At 44.1% G+C, this 17,607-nt stretch overlaps 1 protein-coding gene across 2 annotated transcripts in view; it reads right to left on the bottom strand.

Moving 5' to 3' along the window:
- Positions 1-1,020: 1,020 nt before the first annotated feature.
- LOC135898950 (putative fatty acyl-CoA reductase CG5065) overlaps positions 1,021-17,607 on the bottom strand; it is a 64,218-nt gene continuing 47,631 nt past the window's right edge. For both annotated transcript variants that reach the window (XM_070535666.1, XM_070535665.1), the window contains 7 exons: positions 16,858-17,032; positions 15,730-15,774; positions 14,246-14,364; positions 12,654-12,893; positions 11,446-11,575; positions 10,263-10,390; positions 1,021-1,260 (listed from right to left, as the gene is read on the bottom strand). In XM_070535666.1, coding sequence (XP_070391767.1) covers positions 1,098-1,260; positions 10,263-10,390; positions 11,446-11,575; positions 12,654-12,893; positions 14,246-14,364; positions 15,730-15,774; positions 16,858-17,032 — 1,000 coding nt within the window. In that variant the 3' untranslated portion in view covers positions 1,021-1,097. The remainder of the gene's footprint in view (positions 1,261-10,262; positions 10,391-11,445; positions 11,576-12,653; positions 12,894-14,245; positions 14,365-15,729; positions 15,775-16,857; positions 17,033-17,607) is intronic.

Raw genomic sequence — 17,607 nt, 5'->3', positions numbered from 1 at the left:
CCCTTTAGCAAGATGTGTGCGAAGCAGTCCAAGCGAGCGCGGCGTCCAGATTTGATTGCTGCTCCAACTGCGTGGGCACTCGCGTGGCCGCTGTGCGTCGGAACTAGCTTCCATGAATGGCCATTGGCGTAATCATAGTGTTACCCTGAAGCGTGAAATTTAAGGGAGGTTTCCACTGTTTCTGGCACAGCAAGTGCAGGGATTAAAGAGGGCTAAGCACTATACTGTGATGTTGTTTGTCGGGCTCGGGTAATAGGGATCGCATCATCTTTGACACATGCACCCAAGTATCAATGTATGGCATAAATGCGATATTCTCGAACTGCTGAATTGCTGAAGGAGAAATTATCCGTAAAAAAAGGAAGGCAGGGGCTAGTTGGACAATAACTTTTTTTACCATGTTCTCAAGTCATGAACGTCTTCTCCACTGGCCTCGTTCATGCATGCACTCAGATGCCATCGCAATACATGTAGGGCTTGTGACTAGCGTAAGGCGTACCATTGAAGAGGCTACAAGGCTCACTTTATGTGACTGCACAGCTTCTCTTTGGTCATCATGCCTGTAGCTTGGTGCTTCTTATCATTTTCTTTCGTATAGCAGGGGATAAAGTGCGACCAATGGCTTTACCCTATAGCCGCAAGCGTCGGACTCATGAAGTGCGCCTCCTGCTGCGATATGTTCTGCAGTGGCTATGGATTGTGTAGACAACGGAGTCTCGTGTTTATACAACCTGGCACGAAAGTTGATGGGACAGATCCCAGAGCAGTTCTATGCCGACGAAGCTATTCCTTATAGCAGTGAATTTAGAAGGTCTCAAGATTGTGTACACTTTGCCTTCTGTGGGCTTGTGCGTGTATGCAAAATTTATAGAGTGTTTGCTGAAAGCAGCCAACTTCATTTCATTTAGTCAATTTCTAATTCATAGTATATTGTTTTGAACAACCCTTGAATGTAGCCAGCACACATGATTTACGAGGTCGTAAGTATATAGACAGCTTGCTCATATATATTCTCTGGACTTATATAGAAACAGGTCTACAGACTTTCCACGAAAGCGTGTATTAGTTCCTCTGAGGCATAGGAGCTACGTTGCCTGTCACAGTTTCAGTGGCAGGCCTAATGGAACTAGCAGCGTTTCACATGTCTTTCGACCAAGCAGCATCGCTGTGGTGCCGAGGTTCCACGCTGTCGGCGTCGTCAGCAGTCGACACGCTGAAGCAAGCAGGAGCGCCTGTAAGGACAACCGCATGGCGTAGAGCCTGCGAAGGATAAAGAAAATTGTCGTTGCCTGTCGTGCCTTCCTTTGTTCAGTTCTTGCGCTGATGCATGGAAATATTTATTATCATATGTAATTCGACTGGTCTCTGTACACTTAATGTCTACTGTTATTTTTGTCGTAGTCACATGTAAGACATCCTTCTATGAAGCTCCTTGCATATATGTCACAAACAGAAGAAAATGTGTCAAATAATTATAATTTGGAGTAGAACAATACTATTCGGCATTCGGTCGAAGCTAGTAAAAATGTATTGACCTAAATTATGTGAAGAATGTATGTAGCCAAGCTGCCACTTACGGGGATACGTGCGCACTGTTTACGCTGAATAGCCGTTCCAGACACCTAAATCGTTTCATGGTCAGTGAGGCGGTCAAGCTCCAAGGCAACTTCACGGCGCTTTAGCTGTGAAATGTACGAACTTCGATTAAACATTTTTGTGTCACCATATTTCTGAATTTCGGTGCGATATGCTTTTCCTTTAATTTCATATTCATCAGTAGGACGGAACACGGTTACACCGACCGTAACACTTCCTCTTACTTTTCAGCCATATCTTGTTATTTCTTTTGCCCTTTTTTTCAAGGAACGAACCACAATAATTGATTAACAAAGTCTCTGCTGAGTAAATTTCTTGTGCTAAACTGAAGTTATAGGAAGCACAGAAGCTTTTTTCTCCCATATTTGCTTATTGAAAATACTTGAAGACATTACTGTGATAGTTGAAAATACTAGAGGACGGTAGTATTATGCGGTGTCACTAACCGACTATGATTCTGTATCTGTGCTAGTTTAATTTTTTTTATGTCTTCACTTTCCTATCACTTTACCTCCCCTCCCCTTTCTCCCCAGCGTAGGGAAGCAAACCGGATGTTCCCACCCTCTGATTAACCACGCTGCCTTTCCCCTCTCTTCTGTCTCTCTCTTGAAGACATGTATTCGTTACATCTGTATGATTTTCTGATTTCGGTGACGGAGCACTCTTAATTTTTCATATCCACTTCTACAACAACAACAACAACAACAACAACAACAACAACAACAACAACAACAACAACAACAACAACAACAACAACAACAACAACAACAACAAGAGTAATAATAATAAGCTATGTTTATGTGCACTGCAGGACGGAAGCCTCTCCCAGCGATCTCTAATTACCCCTGTTTTGCACTAGCTGACTCCTATCTATGCCTGCAAATTCATTTTCATCAGACCATCTAATTCTCTGGTGTCTTCGGTTGCGCTTACCTTCTCTTGGCACCATTATGTAACTCTAATGGTCCACCGGTTAACTGCCGTACGCATTACAAGACCTGCCTAACTCCATTTTTCCCTCTTAAAAGGAATCTTTAGCTCGGCGCCTGCTGTCCAAATACATGGGAAAGAAGAAATTGTTTTGAGGCGAAAAACTTCACTACGCTAGTCGCTAGTCGCGCTTCGCGCCAGCCGGCGTATGTCGGAATCGGCTCCGTAAACGTGTTGGGAGTCTGCGCAGATGGCCACTGCCGCGCGCAATGCGTCATCATTTGACGTTCGCTACAAGCGCGTGCTTATCGCGGAGGCCGACTATATAACCGCTTGCCAGAGAATAGGCGTGCGCATTCAACACGGAAAAAGAAGAGAGTGATACTACCGATACCGAGAGCTGTGTTTATGGCTGTACAGAAATCGCAAGACAATGTGCCCAACAATGATGAATAAAGAAGTTTAATAATCCTGCATAACTTATGGTATATATCATTGATAAGCAATTAGCATAACTACACAAGGCACACGTATAGCATAACCATAAGCTAACCAAAGCACATCCATAAGTGAAACCGTAAGCATAACCATAGGCTAAATCATAAAGCATAACCATAAGCTAAACCGTAAGCATATCCATAACTTAAACCATAAGCATATCCATAAGTTAAACCGTAAGCATATCCATAGTCTAAATCATAAAGCCTAACCATAAGCTAAACCGTAAGCATAACCATAGGCTAAATCATAAAGCATAACCATAAGCTAAACCATAAGCATCACCGAACCTTTTCGTTTCGAGATATCCAGGCTTAACCTTAGCTAAGCCCCGGCCAATTTTTTCTCGGAAACCACTGCACTAAATTTGATTGTTTGTTGCATTTAAAAGAAAAAGAGTTATAATCTAGTGACTGTTGGTTGCGAATTTTCGATTTACATCGTCAACATTATAGTGAAAATTGCCAAAAATGGCTAATAGCCATAAAAGGAAACTATAGGTGGCTCGACGCACTGGCGCCGCCAACGTAACCGGACGCGGCCAACGCGCTCCGACGCGCCCGGCGTCTAACGACGCTCGCCCACGCGCCGATAACATCGGACTATATAAACACGCCTTTAGAGCCGCCCGAGCTCAGGCAATCCGACAGCAACGAGAAAAAGATGCCGAGCTGAGGGAGCGGGGGCACGAAGCAATCCGGCACCGTTATCTGTGGTTTACTTGACCATGACGAAGGTCAGGTGCGCGCAGGACAAGGTTCTCTTACCTATCTTTTCCGCTACGGGAAGGGTTTGTAATATTTGTTTTCGCCGATATCAGACGTAACGAAAACATTTCCGTGTTCGATGTGCGACTTCACTATAACAAGGTTCGGTTTAATGCGCAACAAAAGAGCGGCACACAAATGCATAAGCATCCTGTATTTACTGAAATGTAGCTGCCGCTGTCTGGAATTGAACCTTTGACCTTGTGATCAGCAGGCAGAACTAGGGCATTGAGTTGGTTGTATGAAGTGGGAAAATGATTAAAAGCTCATAATACAAAAAGACGCCGGACTCGAATCTTATTGCTTTGGAAATAAAGTTTACGCTCTCTCTCTCTCTCTGTCTCATAATACAAATAATCTCACAATAGGTCCCTGAAACTCCATGGGAACGGGTGGCAAAATGATGAATTTCTTCATATGTATTTAACATCCAGTGTCTATTTGGTCTAGCCTTGACGTGGGCGAGAGCGCCGCTTGTCCTGCACTAAATGTTTCGGTAAATGTAATGGTTGGTGAATATTTTTTTTTCGACAAAATGAAAATTATTATCAAGGTTGCATTACGTACGCCATTATTTTCATGTTGGCTTTGTCAATATGAAGTTGTACTGCATGGCAATTTCTCGAGGTGTGAGAAGATTTTGGGATCGTGCATCGTGTATCCTTGCTTGGAATTGCATACGCACGTGTGATACACGCCTACAATGGCTGGGCTTGTTTTTTGTGGGACAGCAAATGCGAAATCTCCCGCGTAAACGCCAGTTGGACGTTTATACCCGCCGTGGTTGCTCAGTGGCTATGGTGTTGGGCTGCTGAGCACGAGGTCGCGGGATCGAATCCCGGCCACGGCGGCCGCATTTCGATGGGGGCGAAATGCGAAAAACACCCGTGTGCTTAGATTTAGGTGCACGTTAAAGAACCCCAGGTGGTCAAAATTTCCGGAGTCCTCCACTACGGCGTGCCTCATAATCAGAAAGTGGTTTTGGCACGTAAAACCCCAAATATTATTAGTTGGACGTTTAGTACACTTCGTGTGCAAAATGTTGGATGGCCAGCCTAATGAATTGTGCTAATGTGCTAATGAATTGTCCGCCATTCGATATAACGAAAACGGCTATAATGAGGTACCGGTTACAACTAAGTTAAATATTTCTCTATAGCTGTGTTAGACGTGTATGCGTGTAACGAATATCTGATGTAATGGAGTTATTTGTGTTTTTGGCTGTTGGTTGCGAATTTTTGATTTACGCCATGAATATTTTAATAAAAATTGCCAGAAATCACAAATCGCCATAGAACCAAACTATAGAGTTTAAAACTCTGAAATTCAGCAATGAGAAAAGATAACACAATTCTGTAAATTGCACCTAATGGTACATATAAACGGACAAAATTGATACATATGGCTTTCAAATAGACCTCTAATTTTTGAGCAGAGCTTTCGCAAAGCTCTTCTGGTGTACGCGAAAAATTCACGTAATATATAAATTGACATATCAAATTTGTCCGCTTTGGACACTCTAACGAATAGAGTTTACCGAACTACGATATTTGTTCAAGGTGCAGAGCTACGAATTCGTAAACTTCGTGCTTCAATTTTTTTCAAACTTACCAAGTTTTGAAAACTTAAGTGAAAAAATTCAGACGCTAAATCGAAATTACAACAGTCCCTAGAATGTAACTTTCTCTCTCAAATGCATCAAACTTCATTAATATCGCCCCGTGGTTAGCTTAGAAAAGCGTTTCTGCGTTTTACATGTATTTGAATAGGCGGCGTTGTAGTTTGGGCTGAGCTAAAGCTTCCTCCCAATGTCAACTAGAATATAGGCTACCCCTAGTTTTTCTCTAATCTGTACCACTGCATCCCTGCCTCTTAGCGTTACGCTTACCATATTATTGCGATAGGAATTACATGGACACTCCAGGCGCATTTTTGCAGTCGCCGTCGCCATGATGTGCCGTATAAAGCCGGGCGATAACACCGTCGCCGCGCGTCATGTGATGTATGTGCGGGTTAAAGCATGCGAGGGTAGGCGACGATGGCGGCTCAATCTGGGGCACTTTTGGCTGCGCTCATACTTGGTCTGGAGCGGGCGAAGCGGAAAGACGTTCCGCTTTACCGGAAGCTGCAATCACATGTAAACATCCGGTCGTAAAATTTAACATTTTCCGTTTCTCATTGTCTATGTTTAGGAAAAGCAACTAGCTAAAGCTATCGAAACTATGTCTTGTTTATCTTCCATGGTAGACGAAAGTTAAAAACGTACGACACCGTCCAATGCGCGAAATGTTAGCTTTTAGTAACTGATGGGTCAATGAATGAACGCATGTCTTGAAATAGTGTGATGAACAGTGCCACCACGCGGACAAACGTACGCAAACTAGATAGATGTGGGCGAAAGCGGAAGTGGTTTCCGCTGCAGTGGCGAAACAAATGTGACCGTTTTGTACATGCGCGAAAAAGATTATCCGGCCGCTTTGGCTTTTCCGTCCGCTTGCGGTTTCCGAAGTGTGAACGTAGCCGAAGGAAGAAAGCGGAAAGCAACGCGCCGTCTTTCGTCGCGCGTAAGGCCCTGGGGCGATGGGAGGGAGGACCCGACTTCATGCCCCGGCAGCAACCGCGCATTTTGCGACCGGACGCAAGGGGAACTGACGATTGCAGCTTAATCTCGCGCGCAGGCAAAGCGAGTGGGGAGGGCGGCTTCGACTCCGCCAACCAAGTGCGTACTTTTCACGGCCGCGCGGTCGTGTGCGTCGTTTCTTGGAAGGAATACGTAGACGGATCATGCCTTCGTGAGCGCTGTGTTGTAGCCCCTCTTGCGTTGAAACGATATGCGGTACGAAGGCCACTTCGCTCGCTGCTGCCGCCGGGCTTGTTCGCACCCATGGTTGCCAGCTTTGGCGATTTGTCGCCAATTTGGCGACTTTTAGAGGCTTCTGGTGACCGAAAATCGAGCTTGGCGACTTGGCTAATTTCTGGCTCTACATTTTGGCGGTGATAATTGGTATAGGTAGTGACCGAAACACTGTCCCCCAAGGACGGCTTGAAGCGAGTTTATTGTACTGTAACAGGCGACACCGCTTCGGCTATCAGAGAGCACGAAAATTATCAAAGAACGTCAGCTGGTCATCATGGTAATATATGATACAATAATATGTGGTAACATTTCTTTTGTTCTGTTGTTTTGGTTTGCCATCAGCGAAGCAGTAAGCTACAAGTCTTTTTCGATTTTTTCTTCATTATTCTCGCGTCCAAAATTGGCAATTGTTGGTTTGTTGCAACATGGCTACCTGTTGGACTATCAATTAAAACTTTTGCCGCAGTTGGCGACTTCTTTGGCTACATTTCAGAATTTTTCAGCTACGTTTTTTTCCGAAAGACCTGGCAACCCTGCTCACACCAGCGCTTTGACAGCGAGTGCCCGCGATCATCGAGTGTGATACGTTCATGTGTGCTTGTGCGCGCTGACATCATGCTAGTTAATTCAATTATTAAGCGAATGTTTCCAGGTTTATACGGCCGATAAATCTACTATCCTTACTTCGCATAGCTGTCCACTGCTTTGCTATCGCAATCGATGCTTCGCCGTTCGGGCGAAACTGGGACTTTTTTCATTCCATCGCTCACTGCGCGGTCCTTCTTCTCAGTCATTAACCTAGCCAGTTTCTGCACCATATGTTAGCACCGGTAGAGTGCAACACTTGCAGGCCTTTCAACGATTTTCGCGGATGGGATAATGCTACCGGTCATTATTTGGCAATGCCTGCCGTACGTGCCGCATTTAATTTGTGTACTTATAAATTTTTTTTTCTCCTGTTTAGGGTCCCCTTGTGAGTAATTGACCTATATAAACGTTCTCAAGCACGCAAATGCCTGCATGTGCTGCTTGTATAGTGTACTAGTGTGTAGGTTGCTTGTGATAATTTTGCAGGTAGCCACGAAGAGATAGAAGGGCCTATAGATAAAGGATGGACCAAAGAAGCCCCCCCCCCCCCCCCCCCTTTTTTTTTTCTTCTTTTCCTCTACAATATGTTTCTCAGGTTATACCTGATCAAAAGTACACCTTTAACGCTTTGGACACAGTGCGATCAGTTTTTGAAAAGGACAAAAATGATTATTGTGAATCAAGGTGCATAACAGAAATGGAATGCCGCTTGCTCACGAAGTAACTGTATTTTGGCGCTTCAGGCTGACTTCTCTGCCTTCTTTAGCCCACCTGGCGAAATGGACAACACACGCCGTGGTGGCTTAGCGGCTATGTTACTGTGCATGCTAAGCATGAGGTTGCTGGATCGAATCCCAGCCGCAGATGGGTGGGGATGAAATGCGAAAGCACGCCCGTGTACTGTGCTTTGGGTGAACACCACGGTTGGTCACAATTAATCTGGAGCCCCCCACAACGGCGTGCCTCATAATCAGATCGTAGTTTAATCACATCAAACCCCTAATGATTGTTTTTTTTTCTAAATGGGTACCGTATAATACTTCATTAGGTTACTGTACACTGCGGTGTTGCTGAAAATGAGCTCTCCGATGCAGAAGCAACATTGGATCTACGCGATTCAGATTGCATTTCTGTCCCATTTACAAGGGCGTACGCCGACGTTTTTCTATTCTACATCATGCAAGTCGCTGAAGCAAATCACTGGTCTCAGCCAGAAGACATGTCATCGCCGCCTTCGTTCACTTGATCCCGAGCATCGATTCAGTAGACCGTGTAACGCCCAAAGAAGCCATGCGAGCCTTATGCACTGACAGACTTGGTGCGGTCTTTACGCTATGCTATCGCCATCTTATTGGCCGTGCGGACAGCCCGGACTGTGAGAAGCAGACTATATAGATCGTGTTCTCTGTGTGTGTGCCCGCTGCAATTGCGTGAAAGACAATTTAAAGAGGGATCTTTCGCACTCATCAATAACCGGCCACTTTGTCAGAAGCTTCCTTTAGGTTCATTGCCAAAATACTGCGCGGGTCAGGCCATGAAGGTCATTGTGGTTTTTTTTTTAGAAGTAGGGAACTGCTCATACGACTGTAGTAGGGGTTTGAGGTAAATTTGTTTTATTCATGTCTTTTCTCATCATTATGTTCAATTTCTTCCTATGCATTTGTTCGCCTTTCTCCATACCTTAACCCTGTGTAGCAGGTTAGAACACAGTAGTTCATAATAGTAGTTCAGGCCAACCTCTCAGCTTCTCTCTCATAATGAATCTTTTTCTCAGAAAAGGGTCCTATAGTTATGAAATGCATCGGAACCTCTTGAGCAATGTACGTTTAAAAAATAAATACAAAATCTATGTCGATAGAAAAGAAAAGAAAGGTAGCAAATAATGCACTTAAAGAAATGCAATATAAAAGAAACTTTGACATCAGCACAAAGCAGTGTAATAATATACATTAAACAATTTTGGATATATATATATATATATATATATATATATATATATATATATATATATATATATATATATATATATATATATATATATATATATATAATGAAGAAAAAGAGTGCGACGTACGTTGAATAGGCCCAGACTATTTGACTGACGTTTCGGCTGGTGGACCAGCCTTTGTCAAACGCGGGTCCACCAGCCGAAGCGTCAGTCACATATACTGTGCATATTCAACGTACGTCGTACTCTTTTTCTTCATTGTACTACCTTGCCAGCGTGATTTCCTCGACCAGGACTACATATATATATATATATATATATATATATATATATATATATATATATATATATATATATATATATATATATATATATATATATATATATATATATAATAAACGCATGTCTACATAGAAACGTACTTATGTGGGTATGAGGTAAGAAAACTAGTATAGAATAAATTGTCTAAAATGAAGCTAATGCATACATTATTATGCAGGTCACGACATTCACAAACAAGCAAAAAGGTAATTGTAGTTTGTTGATAACGAAAAGAATAGGTTTTAATGTCTTTTTCATTTCCAGATTGAAGCTTCAACAGTTTTACACCAATAAAAAGTGACACAATCCTAGAATTATAAAAAGCTCGCCGCGATTTCGTAAAAATAAATTTCTCTTACGCGCGAACGCCAGAGTATTAGCGTTTTTCTGTAAGGATCTTGGAATGAAGTTATCGGGCAGATTGTTGGTCTGAAAAATACCAATGTTGTACCAATACCAATACCAAAATACCAAACAAAAATAATTTTGTTTTGTCCATCGAAGGCATGCAATTGATTTGTTACAATCGTTTTGGAGCACCTAAGATCTTGATGAAATCATGCAGTGATTGGCCGAATTACACATTTATTGACCGATATGCGTAAAATAATTTCATATCTTCTTGACACAATGTTCAATAGAGACAGAGAGACAGAGAGAGAAACTGCACTTCTCCTTAACAGGTTATGTTTAAAGCCGCCTTTTGACGACTCGGACAGCACACAAAGCCATAGTTTGCATTTACAAATGTACTCACCATCTCAAACGGCTTCGTGCGTTTGGAAGCTCCGAATCTTTCGCGTTGAAAAGATACTTCCGGATTCCCAAGAAGTATTGATCCCAGTATGATTGCCAGTCCAGGCTCCGCATGTCAATGTTGAATAACTGAAAAAAAAAATGATAATGAAATCTGTTATTGACAGAGGGAGAATCAGAGGTGGCTGACTGGGGAGGGGAACGCTGTTGGGGGGGGGGGTAGTGAGGCAACTGCTAGACGGCGCGTTTAGAGGCCAGTGCGCTTGCTGCGGTAAAGCTAGAGAAACGATGGAGCATGTTTCATCAGAATATGAAGACATCTGCCCAGTGGTCGATTTAGGCACCACTGGCCTTCTTGAAGCCCTTGGTTTCAGCGAGAGCAGGGGAAAAGTAAACATGTCCGCAATAGGCATTGGTAAAAGGCGATTGGAAGATTGGTGAAAGAAAAGTTGGGAAACAACAAAAAACGGAGACGTAAAAAAGCAAAGTTCGCAATAGGGGGTCAGAAAATTTAATTGTGGGAGTTCATAGCTTTTTTTCTTTTTTCCATTTTTAGCCTAGGTAGGACATTAGTTACTATAATAGCAAGAGCTTGGTGGTGCGACCCACCCGTTCCAAAGGGGACGCTCATAACATACATACATACATACATACATACATACATACATACATACATACATACATACATACATACATACATACATACATACATACATACATACATAATCCATCCATCCATCCATCCATCCATCCATCCATCCATCCATCCATCCATCCATCCATCCATCCATCCATCCATCCATCCATCCATCCATCCATCCATCCATCCATCCATCCATCCATCCATCCATCCATCCATCCATCCATCCATCCATCCATCCATCCATCCATCCATCCATCCATCCATCCATCCATCTATCGGGCATCTTTGGTTATCAGGCACAATGAGTGGAAAAAGAACTTGGCTGGGCGTAAGCAAACAAACGTGAACTCCTATGAACGGGGAGAGCGTTCGATTGGTCTCTTCAGACAACCCTGCGGGTGACCATCCGATGCTTGCGTCGGCGGTTAGGCAAATTTGACGCCAGGACATTGGAATAAAAACATATTGAAATATAGTTTTACGTTATAGGGCCCAGTTTACATTTCAGCGCTAAGCATACATTATCCATATTTAGACGTGCCTGTTTATCCTTGGGAGAGAGCTCACGTGCAAGTCCCACGACGTTGTTCGTTCTGAACAGCCATCCGTGAGTCGTGAAGTACTGTACAACGTCCATGCGTTTGCGAACATTCTTGTAAAGTTGCACGAACCTGCGGAATAAAGAAGAATGAAAAAACAAACAAAAATATCTAGCCATTATACCCGCGAGCTCGTGGTTGTCGACCAAATATTATGTTCGCCATATACTATCGCACTGCGGCAAGATTTTATGACAGTTGTCATGCGAACTAAGTGTAGGCTAATCATTCGGAGTCCTTCTGAGCACATCGCGGCTATCCCCAGACTGCTCCTGCACAACCGTGTAGATTATAGTCTAAACAATAATTAAATACTATATCAGCCGCTAGGCATTTGGTTGGGTTTATTGCGCCCTACTTACGAGCCTTACTTATTAGCGACGATATTAATTGATCAAGTTTCGCAAGAAGAAGTTGCGGTGAAAGGGCTAAATTAAAATATGGAAGGAATGGAAGTCTTCATTCTCATACGACTTCCGTGTTCATTCTTTGAACGCTTAAAAGCTTTGTCGACCCTCATATTATCGCAGGGGAAGCTGACTGGGCTTTGAGACATTTCTTATTTACATATTTTGAGTCAGAATGTGATTGCCCAGTTCATGTCCCTTACAGTCAATAAACTCGGCAGGCAAGAGCTATCACGGCTTCAAGGCAGCAGGATCAAAGGGGCAGCGTATGGAATCTCGCATGCTGCAACGCTGTAGCCAATTAGGAGCGAACGTGGATTTTTTTTCGCACTACTTCTCTTGAGTCTGCCACCAAGACCTCATAAAGTGGACACCGCACTCGCTTAAGTAGCAGGAGTATAACATCTTCATTATTCATCAAGTCTGAGTTGGATTAAACGTATATTTTTCAGTAATATTCGTGGCACTGGAAAGAACAGCCTTGATGGCATCCGTTCGAGTTTGAGTGTACGCTTAGTAAGGTTACTTTTTTCACACACTTTCTCTTATGTCCTGGCTATTGTGGTTGCCGATAAGTGAAAGAAGAAAAGAAAGAGAAAAAGAAAGCTCGAACGGCAGTCTCATCACGTATATATCCTAACGACCACTCTAACGTAATACTAGTTACTTCGTCTCACCGACGTTAATGCCATTAATTATTAGCGTAGCAAAACGCGCGGGGGACCACGTTAGGTGATACCAACCTTGGCTTCCTCCTCATCAACTTCAAGGCCAAGTCTGCGGCGCTCGCAGGCAGATAACGCAGGCAATGGAGATGGATGTTGTACCGCAGCTGGCTGTTGGTCGCGAACATCGTGGGGAAGAAGCTGGCATCTGGCAGTGGATATCGCAAGCCTGCTCTCTGTGTCGCTTCAACCACATCAGCCCACGTGTGTTGCTGAAGGGTGCCGCTCGTGCAGTGGTACACTTTCATGTACGTTGGCCTGCAACGGGAGACTTTGTCCGTCAAGTGTGAAACAGTCCACTTGTGAAATGGTCATGGTAAGTAAATGTGCAACAATGTGGGGGGTGGTAATGTTTTTGCGAAATACATAGCGAGAGTTGGAACTAGTGATGCGCCTGTCCTATATCCCGACGTAAATGGGCGTGGAAGGCAAAACACGCTGTGCCGCAAACAGTGTGGCAGTGGGAACTCCCTCGTTGGTAGTTATGAAATGGCGAGCACTTTGGTAGTTTAATTAGTCGGCAACATTATCTGATAATTTATTACCTCGACGCACTGCTTGACTGCGGGAGAGTATTTGAATGAGCAATCACCGTAGAATAGATTAGAAGGATAGGTGAAATAGAGGTGTAGTGGACAGAGAAATATTTGCGCAGATTTCTCAGAACGCACGCACGCACGCACGCACTGTCTTAAGGAGAGTGATGAATGCATTGCCAAAAGACAACTATCATGTATTTTAACTCGCTCTCTCTGAGTAAAGCTGTGGGGTCGGCCTCTATGTTTGCCAGCGGCGCCCTCGATGCGCTAACATACTGCTGTGAAACTTGCTGCCTTTCTTGTTTCGTCGTTCGAGAGGTTTAGTTTCTCTACGCGAAAGTGTTACACACGCGTATAAATGATATGGCGATTAATTTCAAACTCATGCGAGGCACGAGGCAAAACGCAGTTTTCGCCTGTCCCCAAACGTAGCCTGAAGGGCATGAAGGGCACGGACCAACATCAGCAGCATCTAGACGCGCGGTTGAGGCACGCATTGGCTTGGTGGGAGGCATTTCATCAGTTTTGCATTACGGCGTTGTCGAGTCACGAGCTTAGCCACCTGCTGGTCTGTCTATTCCCATTTCCATTGTTCGCAATGTTCGCAGAATATTTATGGCTAGAGGGATGCGCAGATAGCGTTCGTTTCCACTCTTCTAGTGCTTTCGAGCAGCTGCTCGTACAGTACAACCGCGCAACAGTACAGCTCAAGTTATGGCGGCACGCTAGAAGTTCCCGTTACACGTGCTGGGGGAACTTAAACACACACACACACACACACACACACACACACACACACACACACACACACACACACACACACACACACACACACACACACACACACACACACACACACACACACACACACACACACACACACACACACACACACACACACACACACACACACGCGCGCGCGCGCGCGCACACACACAAACACACACACACAAACACACACACACAAACACACACACACACAAACACACGCACGCGCACGCATGCACATGCACACACACATAGGACCGTACGACCGATCGTACGACCGATCGTACGACCGTGCACGCTTACCTTGTTATAAATGTGTGCCAGGCGACGCATATGAGCGTATTTGCCACAATGTCTACAGGAACGATGTCGACTAGGTGCTTCTTTTCCGCGATGAACAACGGTAGCAGGCCCAGACCTAGCTGTGAAGGTTTGGAAACAAACACGACACCTGTCACAAGCCTCTAGGGGTACACACTGTTTTGGTCGGGTGTTTCTGCGAGGACTTTAAACAATCTTTATACATATCCTGTGGCAGCTAGCACAAATGTAGTCATGAGCTAGTGTGCTTGAAACGACAGACGATACCTGCTCGACAAATCGAAATGCATAATCGTATAATAAAAAAAATATCACTTAAATTTTTTACTTGATTAGTGAAAACCCTGGACACGAAAAAAGTTTTAATGAATTCCTCTATAGATATGCCGAGTGGGCATCCAAGCAATTGACCTTAATTTTTCGATCATCAATTAGTATTGGCACGTTTCCCTCTTGGAAGCGCGCGAAGATCATGCCCATACACAAAGGTGGCCCCGCTTTCGATGCCAGCAACTAGCGACCTGTATCACTGACAACCACTTGTTCTAAACTCCTTGAGCATATTGTACCAAAGCACTTAATGACATACCTTGATTAAAATAATTTATTTAAACATTGGAATTCCGCCTTTATCGTACTCAGTCTTCAGATCGAACTCTGCCAGTAAATTTTTAGAGACACTAAACCGCCTTGTGTATCGTGAAGCTCTATCGTAAAAGCGTTGTTAGGTTGAGTGTGGCTTGTGTGCTTCTTGGCTTTTTGTTTGGTTTGCCCCATTCACCTGTCCTCCTGTGCTAAATATTTTCTTCTTTTTCTCTTGCAAGTGCACTTCTTTTGTTTGTGTACGCTATCCACTACTGTAATAGCCAGTAAAAGGTTGACAGCATGAATAAATGAAATGAAATGAAAACTAATTATCATACGGCACTCATTGCAATTTACAAATTGTTATAGGGGAGTTCGCATAGCTGATTCGCTCAGAACGATTTCTCAGGATAACACCAGTCTCGAGATATAAGTTCCCGAACTTTGAGAAAGCAACTACATTTTTGGTGCACTTACTTTTGTGATTCATCAAGGGCGATCTGTTAAAAAAGCAGGTGGAGCTACATTGCGATTTTACTGGTTTGCTGGTTTGCTGGCACAAGTATCGAAAATGGCGTCATCCACAATTTTTTTTTTTAAGTAGAAATGCCTTGCAGTGAAACTGGCAAGAATGGGTAAATTGCAACATCTACCGTAATTTAATTAGGTTGAAAAACAATTAGCATGTATTGCTAATTAGTCAATTATGATTTTATCTTTCTCGTGGGAATGAAGTACACCTCTTCGAGTAGCCAATCTCAAGGACTACAATAGTGCTACCTGCCACAGGAAATTTCGATAAATTACTCAATGTCTTCGCAGAATCAGCTAGTATCTAACCCTCGCTATTAGAACTGATCAAATATTTGATCAATGCTTACCGCTACAACGACGCCAGTGCAACCGTTGTAATTGTCGACCCAGCCCTAAAGAAGAAGAATACAAGCGGTTATTCGAATACAATTAATACGCTTTCCTAAAAAAATATCGTAAGTACTGTCGGCATAGTGCCCTTACGATTTACCGACACATACCCGCCAAGCATCGTATTCAAATGGACAACGAAGGCAGCCGCTTAACTACCCACTGCCCCTCGACACAACCCTCCCTGTTCACGCGACGACCAGTGAATACGCACTTGACGCCATCGCCCGCTGTGCTTATGCAAGGGAAATTGCCCGTGACCACCTTCTGAAATCCCAAGAGAGACAAAGGCGTTCGTACGACCGGCGACACCGAAACGTGCACTTCCCGCGTGGTTCTTTGGTGCTTCTATGGTCTCCGTCGCGTCAGGTCGGCCTATCAGAAGAACTACTATCTCGTTACGCAGGCCCATACTGAGTGCTTCATACCGTGACTCCCGTCACCTACGACATCGTCCCTGACACCCCATCTGCTTCCCATTCCAGTGATATCGTGCACGTTACACGACTGAAGCAGTTTCACCCTCGCAGTGATGACATTTAGACGCTCCGGGACGTCGCTTCTGCCGCCGGGTGATTATGGTACACGCGTGTGGTATTTGCTTGTTTGAACGAGGCGCGTGGGCGCCATCACTCGAGAAAAGAGGAGTAAGAACGAACTGGACTCGCGCGGTGAATCTAATGGGTCAGCGCTGCAACCGCTGTTGTAAATATAACCTGTAAATAGTTGCTCGCCTTACTGACTCGTCCTTCGCGTAACAATATATTGCAATACAGTTATCAATGCGAGAAACCACGAAGATAAACACAGTGATAAATTGTCGTGGTTAAGAAGCTTGGAGAGAGTTCCAGGGCGCCTCCTACATCCGATACGTAAGCGCACACCACCGGCACATAATATCGAGAAGGGGGCCGACCTGGGAATGCCACCACTGCGAACATAACTCCCGTGTTATTTTACCTGCTAGACAGCTGGAGATGGAGATATGAAAGTTATATTGGCTAGGGGGGGAGGGGAAAGGGGAAATATTCGCCAGCGCCGTATCTGATCTGATATTTTATTGTGAAGTGAGGGTAATGGCTCACCGGGAGCGGCTCAGTCAACGAGGCAGTGACGATGGAGGGCCGTACGATGACGACGGGAATGTTTCCGCGTTCTTCAAGCAGCATCGATTCAGTTAAGCTCTTGGTCAGAGTGTACGTATTTGGATGGCCAAACAAGCACTCTTTCGTATTGCCCGTTGCTTCGGCGCCTGCGGACCTGCCCAAGAATGATACTTGTTATACGTGACTGGAAGGAATTTCATTACGCTTAAACAGAGCAAACCAATCTTTCGGCTTTTAATTACGTAACATCATAGTGATTAGGAGTGTGTGTGAGACTACAGATGACCTTTTGTGCGCAAAAAGTTAGTTCCTTCGAGTAATAACGCAACAAAAGAAAAAGAAAAACAACATGGGGTATTCCCCAAGTTAGACTGTGACGTTTTTGAGGCTTAAAGCTAATCCTTTACCCATGCAACCGCAGCATCAACATTTTTGCAGTAAAAAAAAGTTCTCGCGGCGTACATTATATATATATAGGAAGTTGAAGGCAGTGGTTTATGCACCCCAGTGCATGTTAAGAATCTGATCACGAAAAGAAAAACACAAATACTTAACGGACAGAAGTTAACGGTTAGAATTCTCTATCGCCGCTGATGTACGGTTAAAGCTGGGAAAGAACGCGAGACACCTTCAAATATTGTGATTCTTAACAAAGCATACTCTCGAGTTGCTCTCAACGGAAGCACGGCTGAAAATGAAATTCTTGACGACCACGAGCTCGTAGTGTGC

This window comes from Dermacentor albipictus, chromosome 3 (genome assembly GCF_038994185.2).
Source record: "Dermacentor albipictus isolate Rhodes 1998 colony chromosome 3, USDA_Dalb.pri_finalv2, whole genome shotgun sequence".
In the NCBI taxonomy this organism is placed as follows: Eukaryota; Metazoa; Arthropoda; class Arachnida; order Ixodida; family Ixodidae; genus Dermacentor; species Dermacentor albipictus.
Note: the sequence above shows the minus strand (reverse complement) of the source record. Positions and strands in the feature narration are given on the sequence as shown.